This window comes from Balaenoptera acutorostrata, chromosome 15 (assembly GCF_949987535.1).
Source record: "Balaenoptera acutorostrata chromosome 15, mBalAcu1.1, whole genome shotgun sequence".
Taxonomy (NCBI): domain Eukaryota; kingdom Metazoa; phylum Chordata; class Mammalia; order Artiodactyla; family Balaenopteridae; genus Balaenoptera; species Balaenoptera acutorostrata.
The window spans coordinates 62636306-62650280 of NC_080078.1; the positions used below are offsets into that span (position 1 = coordinate 62636306).

Here is a 13975-nt window from a genome sequence, read left to right on the forward strand (position 1 = left end):
TCTGCTCTGCTATCGGCACAGCCGCGGTGTTGCTGCCTGTGTCTTTGGCATCTTGAGGGCAGGACTGTCAGGGTATGTCCGTGGGAGTGAACTGCTGGGTCATAGGGCATTCCCATGTTCACTTTTACTCAATATCGCCGAACTGAGCTCTCAAGTGATCACACCAGTTTACATACTCACCAACGGTGGATGAGAAATTTTGTTTTCCCACATCCTCACCAATTTACATTATCGGATTTTGAAGATTTTGAGTTTGATGTGGCAGATGCCTCCTGTGTACCTCCCAGATGTGCAAATGTTCAGGCTCAGGAGCCTCTGCCTTGTCCTTCCTCACTTCGTTTCATCTCAGCTGGCAAATCGCCTCTTCTTACAAGAAGGCCTCCCTGATCTCCCTGAGTTGACTGGGATATCTCCCAGGCCATGCCTCCCACAGCCCCTTGTGCTTCCCCATCTCAGCTCTGGCAACTGGGGGTTGACTGCCTGCCCCACCAGACCGTGAGCTCCCCAGGCAGGGACCAGGTTTGCAGGCTGTGAGGAGCCTGAAAGTGCTATAGAGAGTGCTCCTGGAAGCCTTCATCCCCTCGAAGTAAGGGGCTTTTCTTTCTAGTTCCTGCGAAGTCCCCCCTTGGGAGGGCAGCAGCTCACATATCGGTGGCGTCTGGGTCCCCAGCATGTGGACACAGCAGCCAGGAACCAACCACCTGGTTCCTTGAAGGCACCAACTAGCACCTTGTTCTTTCAATGCTGTGTCTAGCACAGAGTTGGTGTGAACTAACTGTTTACAGAATGAATGGCTGACACTTTATGATTCTAAAGTTCCATAATTCAGTGGTGAAGCATGTACCCGACTATTTCAATGGGGTTACCTCTGGGAGAGGTGGAAGAGTCACAGTAATAATAATAGCTAGTGTGTATTGAATGCCGACTTTGCTAGGCACTGTTCTAAGCTCTTTATGTGATTTAACTCATTTAATCCTCATAGAGATGGGAACTCTTACCGACCCCAGTTTCATAGATGGGGAAACTGAGACACAAGGAAATGAAGTGACTTACAGACCCACAGCTTCTAAGCAGTGGACTGGGATGTGGACCCGGAGCTCTCTTCCTGAGAGACCTCAGCCTGCAGTCTTCTAGGAAAAGGGCCTCTTTCTTCCTGAAGTGTCTCCGAGGTGTCGACTTCCTTTTTAACCAGAGCAGCTCTGCTTTTGCATCAGCAAAAAATAGTAAGACTTTTTAAAATACGTGAGAGGTTGACCTGAGTCACAGTATCTGAGGAGTATAGCCTCACCCATGACCTGAGGCAAGGGTGCATTTGAACAGCACTTAGAGTTGGGGTGACCGCAGAGGGTGGGACTGCTTCAGGCTTTTTTGGGTGGATAGGGACCTGGGCAGGCCCTGAGAGACACACCCTCAGCCGGTTCGGGTTCCGGGCCCCAGGGCAGGAGGGGGCCCCAGGTGTACTGGGGCAGGTGAGTCAAGGGAGGGCTGGGCTGGGCACCAGGCAGGGGCGGTGATTTCTGCTTCTGGAAAGGGGAGCTGTGGGGCCTCCTGTGTGTGCCCTGTGGGCATACGGGGAACCCACCGAAGCCCCACACCAGATGCCTCTTGCCCAGTCTCCCTCCTTCCACCTCCGTGGGCCTACATGGGTCTTGCAGCAAGGGTGGTGGTCTCTGCAGTCTCTGCAGAGGGCACCCTGGCTTGAGGCATGCCTGGCTGGTGGCATCAGCTTCTGTGGCTGCCAGGGTCAGACCGGCTCCCATGCCTCTGCCCTGGGCAGAGCCCAGCTCCACATTCCTAAGCATGAGTTCCTGGGGTCTGTGTGGGTGTGGTTGAGTGGTTGTGGGTCCTTAGGGCTTGTGCAGGATTCTGAAGTAAGTGTGTGTGTGTGTGTGTGTGTGTGTGTGTGTGTGTGTGTTGGGGGAGGTGTCTACATCTAAAAAGACTTTGGGGGACTTCCTTGGCGGTCCAGTGGTTAGGACTCTGTGCTTTCGCTGAGGAGGGTGCAGGTTCAGTCCCAGGTCGGGAAACTAAGATCCCTCAAGCCACACAGCGTGGCCAGTAAATAAATAAATAAAAAGACTTTGGGGGTGGTGGGAGGCAGTACAGGGTCTTTGAACCAGTGAAGGTGGTGTTGGTTGGGTATGTGCCTTGCAGGGAGCCGGTGCACAGGGGAAGCTGGCTTGTTGATTTGCGTTTGGTTGTTTTCTCTAAGATGCGGGCACTGTGTGTCAGCATCTTGGTGTGAACAATACTGATCTGAGTGTAAGTGTTTGTTGTGTTTGGTGAATGTGTGTTGCAGTGTAGGGTGTGTGTCTGGGTTGTGTTTCTTGAGGGTGTTGCTGTGGTGTGTTGCTTTAGTGTTCTGTTAGGTGTGACAGTTGGGTATTTCAATGTGTTGCCTCCTTGGTCTCTGTATGTTTGTTGATGTGTTGGTTGTGCAGATTTGGGTTTTGGTTGTGTGTTCGTTGTCCCTATCATGTAGTGCTGTGTTGTGGGTTTGGCAGGCTGCTCTGTTGGTTGTGTGTATCGAGGCGTTGCTGCCAGTTGATGTGTCAGTCGATGTGTCAGTCATGTCAGTTTGCACATATGTGCTGTGTTGGTCGTATAGGTGTGTCACTCAGTGTGTGTGGGTAGCAGTGTGTTTGTGCAGCCCTGCAGATTTGGCTGAGTGACCTAAAATGGGAGGTCCCTGGGCCCCGACTCTGTGCCTCCCTTTGGCCCTGAGACCCCAGGGCAGCAGTGGTCCTTTGTCAGGCCACAGGAGAGCCCTCCCCACATCTGCAAGGGACCCAGGGAGCGGCCCAGACTGTCAGGCTCCAGCCTCCCTGTTCATTGTTCTGGGGTCTCTTTGGAAAACAGGATGGGAAGCTAAAGGTGCACCCAAGGCTGAACCCCTGTATTCCCTGACATGACCCAGGAGTCCAGCACAGAACCCCTAGGATGGAGGGGTGGTGACAGGCCTCATTTTACAGATGGGGAAACTGAGGTCCAGAATGGGAGAGGGACTTGGCAGAGGTTTTACAGCTGTTAAGGACAGATAGCTTGAAGTCCCCACACACTCATGCACTCATCCGTAGACTCCTGCTGGTTTGGGGGGATGAAAAAATGAGACCCCTGGAAGGACACAAAACTGTGTTCTGGCTCCCATTTCTGAATGCTTTCCATGTGCTAAGTACTGAAGTGTCATAACCTTGTGGATTAAGTTCAAATTTTGGCTCCATTTTGCACATGAGGTAACCGAGGACCATAAGTTAACAATTCATTAATTCAACAGATATTACTCTAAATATTACTCTATTTTAAGTATTATGCTGTGTGACCTTGATCAAGTCACTTACCCTCTCTGGGTCAGGCCCTGTGCTCAGCTCTAGGGACATAGCAGTGACCGAAGGAGCTGTGGTTCCTGCCCCACTAGAGCTCACAGCCTGGGGAGGGTGTGGAGAAGATGGACAATTCCCAAGAAAACAAAGATCATTTCAGATGGTAATAAATTCTATGAATAATGAAGACCAGGAGAATGTGAAAGAAAGTGAATAGCCAAGGGAGATTCTAAGAAGGCTTCTGAGGAGGTGACATTTGACCTGAGACTTGAAGACTGAAGAGTCTTATAAAGATCTGGATGAGCCTTCAAGGCAGAGGGAACAGCAAGGGCAAAGGCCCTGAGGTGGGACTGCACTAGTTTAGTAAAGGAGGCTGTGTGGCTGGTGAGAGAAAGGCAGGAGCAGGAGATGTGGTTGGTGTGGTTGGTGGTGCTTGCAGGGGCTGCAGGCCCGGGAGGAGTTTGGATTTTCTTCTCAGCATGATGGGCAGAGAGGAGTGTTGGCTGAGCACACAGTTCTGGGGGTAGAGTGTGGAGGGGGCTCTTCTAGTCTCCCATTACGGGGGGGCGGGGACAGCCAGAGCCAAAGGTCTCTCCCCTGCAGCTCCAGCAGCCCCAGCCCAGAGGCGCCGGCCTGGCGGCTGGAAGACTATGCTGTGGGCACATCTGGGGAACAGCTGCTTGGCCAGGGCCAGAGCGGGTCACGTGGCACAGGCAGGACCGCCCCGGAGCCTACAAGGCCAAGACTCCCTGGAGGGGCAGTGGGGAAAGTGCCGGACATGTACCCGAATCCCAGCAGTGTAGACACACGTGCACACAAGCCCCACAGCCCCTCACAGCCACTGCCTCAGGAGCCAGACCACCTAGGTTCGACACCACATCCTAGCTGTGTGATCTGAAGCAAGTCACTCAACTTCTCTGGACCTCGGTGACCTCAGCTGTAAGGGAGACATAATACTACCACCTACATCGTGGGTGGTTTTTCTCTCGTCAACAAATACTCATTGAGTGCCTCCTGTGTGCCAGGCACTGTACTCGGCCCTGGGTTATAGCAATGACGAGAACAGCAGTGGTCCCTGCCCTCCTGAGCTCACTGTCTTAGGTTAAACTTAGAACCAGGCCTGACCCACACTGAGCACTTAGAAAATGGGAGCCATTTGCCTTGAGTCCTGGAAGCCAGAGGAAGGATTGTAAAGGCAGAAAGGGAGCAGTGGTGACAGAGACATAATAATGCAAGGCCTTCCCATTCATCACCTCCTGGCGTAGCTTATTTCATTCTCACAACCGCTCCACAGAGACGAATAAGGGTTAGGTCCAGTTTACACATGGGGAAACTGAGGCACAGCTTAATGGCAGAGCCAAGATTTGAAGGTGTGAAGGGCTGGTCCCTTCTCCTCTCTGGCCCCCAGTATTCCCATCTGTGAAATGGTGCATTATAATCACACAGCTGCTGCCAGCCCCAGGGAGCAGCTGTGAAACTCAGATGGTGCGGGTGTGTGTGAAGGGCTTTCTGAGAGACTAGTAGCGGCACCCTGGGGTGGGACCATGGGGGTTCATTTAATGAGTCCTCCAAACTTCCTGGCCACCAAAAGAAGGGTCTGTTTTCCTGAGCTGACCTGGTAGTAGGGTTCAGAGGCAAACACTCTCTCAATTCCCACTACCAAGGAGAGGGCCAGAAAAAATGGCCATTTGGCAAAAATATAAACAGGCAGTCTTTATTTAAATTCCTTGTCAGGCCTTAAAAATGCTAGAGATAAAAACCAATGTCTGGAAGTACTGAACATTTTCTGGAGTGAAATGAAGCCAGCTTTTCCCCAGAGGCTTAGGATGGGTGTGTGTACAGGGGGGTGTCATTATTTCAGTTGGGAAGTTTGAGGGGAGCAGAGTGAAGGGAACGTTTCAAGGGGGTCTGAAAGCCCACCTTCCAGGGCTCACTAAAAACCCCTGGGAGCAAAATTACAACCAAATGTGTCCCGGAGGGACGGGCCTAGACTTGAACAGATGTTTTTACTGTTTAGTGAGCATCTACTCTGTGCCAAGACCACAGTAGGAGCTTTTCGAGCCTAATCTCAATGACTCCTCGAAGTAGCCTAAGGAGGTAGGAACGTCTATCATTTTGCCAGTGAGGAAGCAGAGGTTCAGAGAGGTGAACAGTCTTGCTCCAGATCGCATAGTATAACAAGGATTTAAATCCCAAGCTTTTGGACCCCAAGCCCCAGCCCTTTACGCTATTCCACAGCCAATTGTCTCCCCTCAAACTGTCAAAGCTTTACGTGCCGTTCACATGTCTTCATTCAGGCCTTTTCTCCTTGTGCTTTTCCCACATAAAGTGCCCAGAGGATAAGTCACCTCCTCTAGGAAGCCTCCCTGATTTCCTCCAAAGTAGAACTCATCCTTTCTTTGTGTGGCTAAGGCACCTAGCAGGCAATTTTCATAATACAGTCTTGATATGGCTAGCACAGGAGGTGGACGCTCATGAACGTGAAGTGCACTTAGCTATTGGGGGTCCTAATTGTCCCTTGACTTTCTTTCTCTCCCTATTTGTCTGCAAAGTGTCTTTGGCATTCCACCTCATCCTAGTCAGCAGTCAGGCCAGAGGGAGGTATATTAAACATTTGGAGGTAGCTTTTTATTACACAAAGTAGTACATGAATACACTTCTGTTTAAAAATATATTCAAGAAATACCTATGTGTAATGGATCATAGACCTAAAACCTAAAACTTCTGGAAAATATAAGAAAAAAGCTTTGTGATCTTTTTTTTTTTTTTTCTTTTTTTTTTTTTTTTTTTTAAATTTTATTTATTTATTTATTTATTTATTTTATTTTTGGCTGTGCTGGGTCTTTGGTTCGTGCGAGGGCTTTCTCCAGTTGCGGCAAGTGGGGGCCACTCTTCATCGCGGTGCGGGGACCGCTCTTCATCGCGGTGCGCGGGCCTTTCACTATCGCGGCCCCTCCCGTCGCGGGGCACAGGCTCCAGAAGCGCAGGCTCAGCAGCCGTGGCTCACGGGCCCAGCCGCTCCGCGGCATGTGGGATCCTCCCAGACCAGGGCTCGAACCCGTGTCTCCTGCATTAGCAGGCAGATTCTCAACCACTGCGCCACCAGGGAAGCCCCAAGCTTTGTGATCTTGGGTTAAGCAGAGATTTTTTACATATGACAAGAAAAGCATGACTCATAAAATTAAAAATTGGACTTCATCAAATTTAAAACTTCTTTTTTAGCTGTGTTGCACCTTCGTTGCTGTGCACGGCTTTCTCTAGTTGTGGGGCAAGCAGGGGCTACTCTTCATTGCAGTGCGCAGGCTTCTCATTGTGTTGGCTTCTCTTGTTGCGGAGCACGGGCTCTAGGCATGCAGGCTTCAGTTGTTGCAGCACGCAGGTCCTAGAGTGCAGGCTCAATAGTTGTGGCGCAAGGGCTTAGCTGCTCCATGGCCTGTGGGATCTTCCCGGACCAGGGATCGAACCCATGTCCCCTGCATTGGCAGGCGGATTCTTAACCACTGCGCCACCAGGGAAGTCCTAAAACTTCTATTCTTCAAAAGACATTGTTAAGAGGATAAAAAGCGTACACACACTAGAGAAACATTCATAAATCATATATCCCATAAGTGATATTTTTTCAAAATATATAAAGAACTCTCAAAACTCAATAATAAAACAAACAACCAAATTAAAAGAAATGGACAAAAGATTAAAGGGTGCACGAGGGATCCTTGTGATGGAACTGCTCTGTGTCTTCACTCTGGTGATGGTCACACACAAATCTACACATGTGATAAAATTGCACAGAACTAAATACACACAAGTGCATGTAATCAGGTGAAATCTGAATTTCAGCAGAAATCAGAGGAATCTTGTTGTGATATTGTACTGTAGTCATGCAAGACGCTACCATTAGGAGAACTGGGTGAAGGATACAAGGGGTCTCTATTATTTCTTACGACTGCATGTGAATCTACAATTATCTAAAAATCATTTTTTTATGAGCAAAAGAAATGAATATCTTCACCAAAGGAGATATATGGATGGTATATAGGCACATGAAAAGATGCTCGACATCTCTAGTCATTAGGAAAATACAAATTAATACCACAGTGAGACACTACAACACATCTATTAGAGTGACTTTTAGTTTTTATTATCCATTTTCATAAATGAGCATACAACTGTTAGAGAAGATGTGGAGGAACTGGAGTCTTTTTTTTTCAATATTTATTTATTTATTGGGTTGCACCAGGTCTTAGTTGCAGCATATGGGATCTAGTTCCCTGACCAGGGATCGAACCTGCGCCCCCTGCATTGGGAGCGTGGAGTCTTAACCACTGTGCCACCAGGGAAGTCCCAGAACTGGAGTCTTAACGCTGCTGATGGGAATGTAAAATGGTACACTCACTGTGGAAAAGAGTTTAGCAGTTTCTTATAAAGTTAAATAAATATCTACTATGTGACCCAGTCATTTTACTTCTAAGTATCTGTCTAAAAGAAACGAAAGCATAGATTCATAGAAATTCTTGTATACAAGTGTTCATAACAGCTTTATTTGTACTAACCCAAAATTGTAAACAACCCAAATGCCCATCAACAAGTGAGTGATAAACAAATTGTAGTATATCCACATCCTCCTACTACTCAGCAATAGAAAGGAACAGGGCTTCCCTGGTGGCGCAGTGGTTGAGAATCTGCCTGCCAATGCAGGGGACACGGGTTCGAGCCCTGGTCTGGGAAGATCCCACATGCCGCGGAGCAACTAGGCCCATGAGCCACAACTACTGAGTCTGCGCGTCTGGAGCCTGTGCTCCGCAACAAGAGAGGCCGCGACCGTGAGAGGCCCGCGCACCATGATGAAGAGTGGCCCCCGCTCGCCACAACTAGAGAAAGCCCTCGCACAGAAACGAAGACCCAACACAGCCAAAAAATATATAAATAAATTAATTAATTAAAAAAAAAAAAGGAACAAACATTCTCAAAATAATTATGCTGATTTAAAGAAACTAGGCTGAAAAAACTACCAAAAAAGAGTATATACTCTATACATTATATACTGTATATACTATACTCGAGTATATAAAATTCTAGAAAATGCAAACTGATCTATAGAGTGCTTGAGCACTGGGTAAGAGAGAGGGGAGGGAGGGGTTACAAGGGGCAGATTAAAACTTTTAGGTGTGTTGAAGTATACAATTTTCTTAAATGTGGTGATGGTGCATGGGTATATATGTATGTCAGAACTTATCAGCTTGGACTCCTTAAATATATGCACTTTGTGTATGTCAATTATACTTCAGTAACATTCTTTTAGGGAATTCCCTGGCAGTCCAGTGGTTAGGACTTGGTGCTGTCACTACCGAGGGCCCGGGTTCAATTCCTGGTGGGGGAACTAAGATCCCACAAATCAAGCAGCTTGGCCAGAAAAAAACAAAAAGCAAAAACACTGTTTTTTAAAAAACAGAAGAATTAAATACCCCTGTGAAGATCAAAGTGAAATTCTGATTTCATATTGCTCCCCTTCCCTTCTCAGGTAATGTTAATAATTTGTTGCTTATCCTACTTTTTTTTTTTTTGCTTTCTAATATTTTTTATTGAGGTGGAATTTAAATACAATGAAATGCACAAAAACATATAATTCGAAGTGTTTTGACTAAATCATACACTGTGTAACCCACATCTCATCATGATATGGACCATTTCTATCCCTCCAGAAAGGTTCCCCACACCGTACCCTGGCAATTCTCACCCTCCACCCCCAGAGGCAACCACCATTCTGATTTCTTTCCCCTAGATTAGCTGTGCCTGTTTAGAACTTCAAATAAGAGAAATCACACAGTACTGTGTTTGAAATTTTTTTCTGTAGCATAATTTCCTCCCTTGTTTTAAATTCATTTCCAGATACACACGTACTCAGGAGCAATAAGAGGTCCTACCTTGACCCCCAGTCTAAAACTTGCTTTCTCCATCAACAGTAGGATCTAGATATCTCTCAGAGCCATGCTTCCCACCTGCTGCATAGCCAGGCCACTGCATTGACTTCCATTAATAATTTATATCATGTTGATGGACATTTAGGTTATTTCAACTTCCCCTCTCTTGCAAGTAGCACCTCAGTGAAACATGCTGAACAGACATCCTTTGTGCCCCTTTGTGTGTAGGTTTCTCTGGAATTAATTCCAGCAAGTAGAATTGCTGGATCAATTAATAAACACTAGGTAATGAATTAATATTCTAATTTCCTCTGGTTGGTCATTGTCCTTCCAATTCTTTTGCACAGCAAAAAGTTCTCTCCAATAATTAGAGGATTGCTAAACAAGGCCTAGGGAGTTTGGAGAGTTTGGGGTAGGGGAGCGCTAAGGGGATGAGGAGTCCAGTTAATTAGTGATCTCTCTCCTTTGAAGCTGGTCTTACTGATCAGCTTTCCTGGTTTCCAGATGTGGAGGCAGGGGGTCGGTTTATCGGCCCCTCCCCCAACCTGTGGGAAAAGGAAACTCGCTGATACCCAGTGAATTAATTGCAGGGGGAAACAGAGCCAGAATATCATCCTCTCCTATGTGAGCACATAATTTTAGCCCCGCTAACGCTGTGTGACCTTGGATGGCTATTCTGAGCCTCAGTTTCCCCGCCTCTAGCCTATCCAGGGCTCGGGAGGCAGACTGCCTACTCCGGCAGGAAGGAACTGCATTACAATAAAGTGCCCTTGTTATAATAATGCAGCCATTACAACAGCTCTGGCTCCTGGGAAGCTTCTTGAGCCTCGGTTTCCTCCTTTGTATAAAGAAACCAAACAACTCCCCTCTTAGAGTTGTGGCGCGGACCGCATAAAATTGACAAAGCAAACTCTTCATACAGTGCTTGGCACCAAGTAAGAATGCAATAAATCGTCACCTTTGTCATTATCGAAATACCAGGCAGAAGTTAGGGCTCAGAGAGGGCCCGAGACTCAACTAAACTCATCCAGCAGCAGAGTTGGAATCGGAACTCTTTCCCCAGGCGTGAGCTGGAAGCTAGAAGTGGGGAGGAGGCGGTGAAGAAACCTCCCAAGTGGCCGGAGCTGTGGGCCTGGTGGAGAGATTCCCAGGTGTGGGGCGGGGAGGTAAGGTGACCCTTGCCCAGCGACCGCGCCCGCGAGGAGGGCATTCCCATACCTCCCACCCAAGGCCTGCAGGTGACTGGCGGAGCTGTGGGTAGCTGGGGAGCTCCGGGGCTGGGTTTGCCGTCTCCATGGCGACCGCCCGCGCGGCGCCAGCCTGACAGCCCGTCCGGGTTTTATGAATGGGTGACGTCACGGGCCTGGCGTCTAACGGTCTGAGCCGCTTGTTCAGACGCTGACACAGAGCAGCCCCGGGAGTGGGGTGGGTGGGAGGGGGGAGCCTCGAGCTCCGCAGCTGCCGCGCCGTGGGAGGGAGACCCTGATCCGAGGTCTTTGGGAGGGAAGGCAAAAAGGGAGAAAAAAAATTTAATTGCTTAATGATGCAGATTTGGGGAATTTTTGCAGGGGGCTGTAAATCCAGGGGAGAATCAGGGAAGGCAGTCCACTCTGGGCGCCTTCTATCTTATTCAGGTCCCAGAGACCCAGTCCCCAATCCTGGAGGAAGACTTTCCAGAATTAATTGCTCCCATCCCAAGGGGCCTGGGTAAGCCCGCCTGGTCCCAGGAACACTAACCAGCAATATTCTCTGGGAATTGGGAAAGGACACCGCCCCGGTGGGCAGAGTGTAAAGGAGGGCCCGCTGTAAGTTTCAGCTCAAATATTTGGGAGATCAGGGTCCCAGAGATAATCTTCCAATAGGGTCCAGAAGCCCAGGCTCAAGTACTGGGCTCTCTGGGCGACCCAGATCCAGCTGCTTCTCCATCGGGACCTCAGTTTCCCTCATCTGTAAAATGGGGCTGGAAAAGTGAGAAAATTAACCTGGGAAAACTGATTCTTGGAATCTTTTCGTTATTGGTAATACCGGTTTAGCCTCCTTCCCGAGGAGCCCAAGGCAGCCCTTGCCTCCACTAGCGACCTTGCACCGTGTCCTCCCACTCTCTGTTCTTGAGTCTCAGGTCCCTTTTCCACACCGGTGAGGGTGCACTAGTAGAGCAGAAGGCGGGACCCAGAAGAGCTCTAGGCCGCGCCTCCGGACCTCCCATTGGCTGTTTTTGAACGTCTGAGACCGCCCCCCACGGTGGGGGGCGGGGCGCCGCGGCGTCTCTATAAAAGTCGAGCGGTGGGGCTGGTATCTAGCTTTCTACAGCAGTCTCTTTACCGTTTCAACTTCATTCTGCACTCCCGGCGTCCGCCTCCTCTGTCCGCTTCACCTTCTCTCACCCAGACGCCAGAATCATGAAGGTCGCCAGTGGCAGCGCCGCGGCCGCCGCGGGCCCCAGCTGCGCGCTGAAGGCGGGCAAGACTGCGGGCGGCGCGGGCGAGGTCGTGCGCTGCCTGTCCGAGCAGAGCGTGGCCATCTCGCGCTGCGCCGGCGGCCCCGGGGCGCGCCTGCCCGCTCTGCTAGACGAGCAGCAGGTGAACGTGCTACTACTCTACGACATGAACGGCTGCTACTCGCGCCTCAAGGAGCTGGTGCCCACCCTGCCCCAGAACCGTAAGGTGAGCAGGGTGGAGATCCTCCAGCACGTCATCGACTACATCTGGGACCTGGAGTTGGAGCTGAACTCGGAATCCCAAGTCGGGACCCCTGGGGGCCGGGGACTCCCCGCCCGGGCTCCGCTCAGCACCCTCAACGGCGAAATCAGCGCCCTGGCGGCAGAGGTGAGGTCCGAGTTGGAGTACGAGATCATTTTCCTTCTACGGATGGGGAAACTGAGGCCCAGAGAGGGGAGGGGTTACTTGACCCTATGTCCGCCCCATCCTTTCGGGCACCTAGCTGCTCAAGGATGTCCAAGGAGATCGGAAAAGGTGCTGCCTCCTCGTGTTTCCTGGGGAAGAGGGGCTTGCAGCCCTGTCCCCTCCAACCTGCCCGTCTCACTTCTCTCTCCGTTTCATCACAGGCGGCGTGCGTTCCAGCGGACGATCGCATCTTGTGTCGCTGAAGCGCCGCCCTCAGGGACCGGCGGACCCCAGCCCTTCAGGGGGCGAGAGGAATAACTGTTCTCTGGTCCTTCCAAGCGCCTCGCCGGAGCTGGGGAGGAACAAGACAGATCGGCGGCCATTGGGCGCTTGCTGGATCCAGCCCGGGGCTGGGGGACTGACAGGGCAGGCTGACCCTCCCTCCTCGCCCACCAGCCACCAGAGACTTGGGGGAGTCCCCCCGTGTGTTTCTATTTTTTGAAAAGCAGACATTTTAAAAAATGGTCACGTTTGGTGCTTCTCAGATTTCTGAGGAAATTAATTGCTTTGTATTGTATATTACAATGATCACCGACTGAGAATATTGTTTTACAATAGTTCTGTGGGTTTTGTTTTTGTTTTTTTGTTTTTTGGTTGTTATTAAATACTTTCGATGGTGAAGTTGCAGTGACTTATTGGATTGAGGGGAGGGGTCTGGGCTGGGGTGACCCCTGACCCTTTTCGCAGCTGCTGCTAGGGGGAGGGGACTGGAAGACCACATCTGAACTGTCGCTTTTACTGACCTGAAATGAGTGTTTCCGGTGTCTTTAAAGTCTATTCTTTCCCCCCATCCCTGGCCATTTCCCCGCTCCCTAGTGTCATAAAATTAAATCCTTTAGACTTTTAGGGTTTCTCAAAGTGGTCATTGGGGTCATATGGGTCACCTGGGGAGGTTGTTAAATGCAGATCAACCTGCCAAGGCCCCCTCTGGGTTGAAGAGTATTCAACAAGTCAGTTACATTGGAGAACCAGGTCACCGGACCACCTGCATCTTGGCCGAAATGGGTGAAGCCAGACCCACAGGAAAGGAACTTTCCCAGAACCTCAGCTTGTCGGGGGCAGGACTTACATCTTGCCCCATTCCCCTGTAGGAGGTGCCTCCCCCACGGGCTCCAGGCTTGTCCAAGTGGGTGAGCAAGTTGGCAGGGCCAGCCTGGGCACAGCTGCTGGGCCACCTGCTCTGGGTCTGGACTCGGCCCCCTCACCCTGGCCTGGCTATGCCAGCAGCTCACAGACCTTCTCTCTCCCCCAGGGCTCCTGTGTGGGCTCTGAGGAGGAGTGGGCGAGTCAGTCTCCAGCTCCAGAGCAGGAAAAAGGTGTCATTGACAAGGACCTATCTGTTTGGACATGTGTGAAAGTTTGTACTCATGGGGGAGTGCATATGAGTGTCTGGACCTGTGTGTGTGATATGAGTGAACTGGTTGTTACCCTGTGGGGCTGGGTCATCTGTTGGTGTGCAGGCCTGGAGGTGTGGATGAGGATACACATGGGGATGTGTGCAGAAGGGCAAATGTGAGCACATGTGTTCTGCAGATAAGTGAGCAAACTCCAGCTGTTTGGGCTGGTGTGCTCTGCTGAAATGCACTGTGCAGCTCTTGGCCTGGCTTCTGGCTTGATGGGTTTGTGTGTCTGGGGGCTGCAGAACTGCACTGGGTTTCTAAGTGTGTTCTGTAGATTGGCTGGCATTCCTGGGTCTCTGCTGGTCTGGGAGTGGGGGTGGGGCGGTAGATTTATTCAGGCAAACCCTTCCTAAAAAGTTCAAGTACCACCTTTCCAGGCAGTTGTGAGGCCCTTGGGGACACCAACCCTTAAGTATCCCTACCAGGCAGTTGCC

General features: G+C 50.2%; 1 protein-coding gene across 1 annotated transcript; it reads left to right on the plus strand.

Moving 5' to 3' along the window:
- Positions 1 to 11520: 11520 nt before the first annotated feature.
- Positions 11521 to 12762, plus strand: ID1 (inhibitor of DNA binding 1). Its single transcript, XM_007193388.3, has 2 exons — positions 11521 to 12063; positions 12303 to 12762. The coding sequence occupies exons 1-2, from the start codon at positions 11638 to 11640 to the stop codon at positions 12342 to 12344; spliced, it is 468 nt and encodes a 155-aa protein (XP_007193450.3). The 5' UTR covers positions 11521 to 11637; the 3' UTR covers positions 12345 to 12762.
- Positions 12763 to 13975: the final 1213 nt, after the last annotated feature.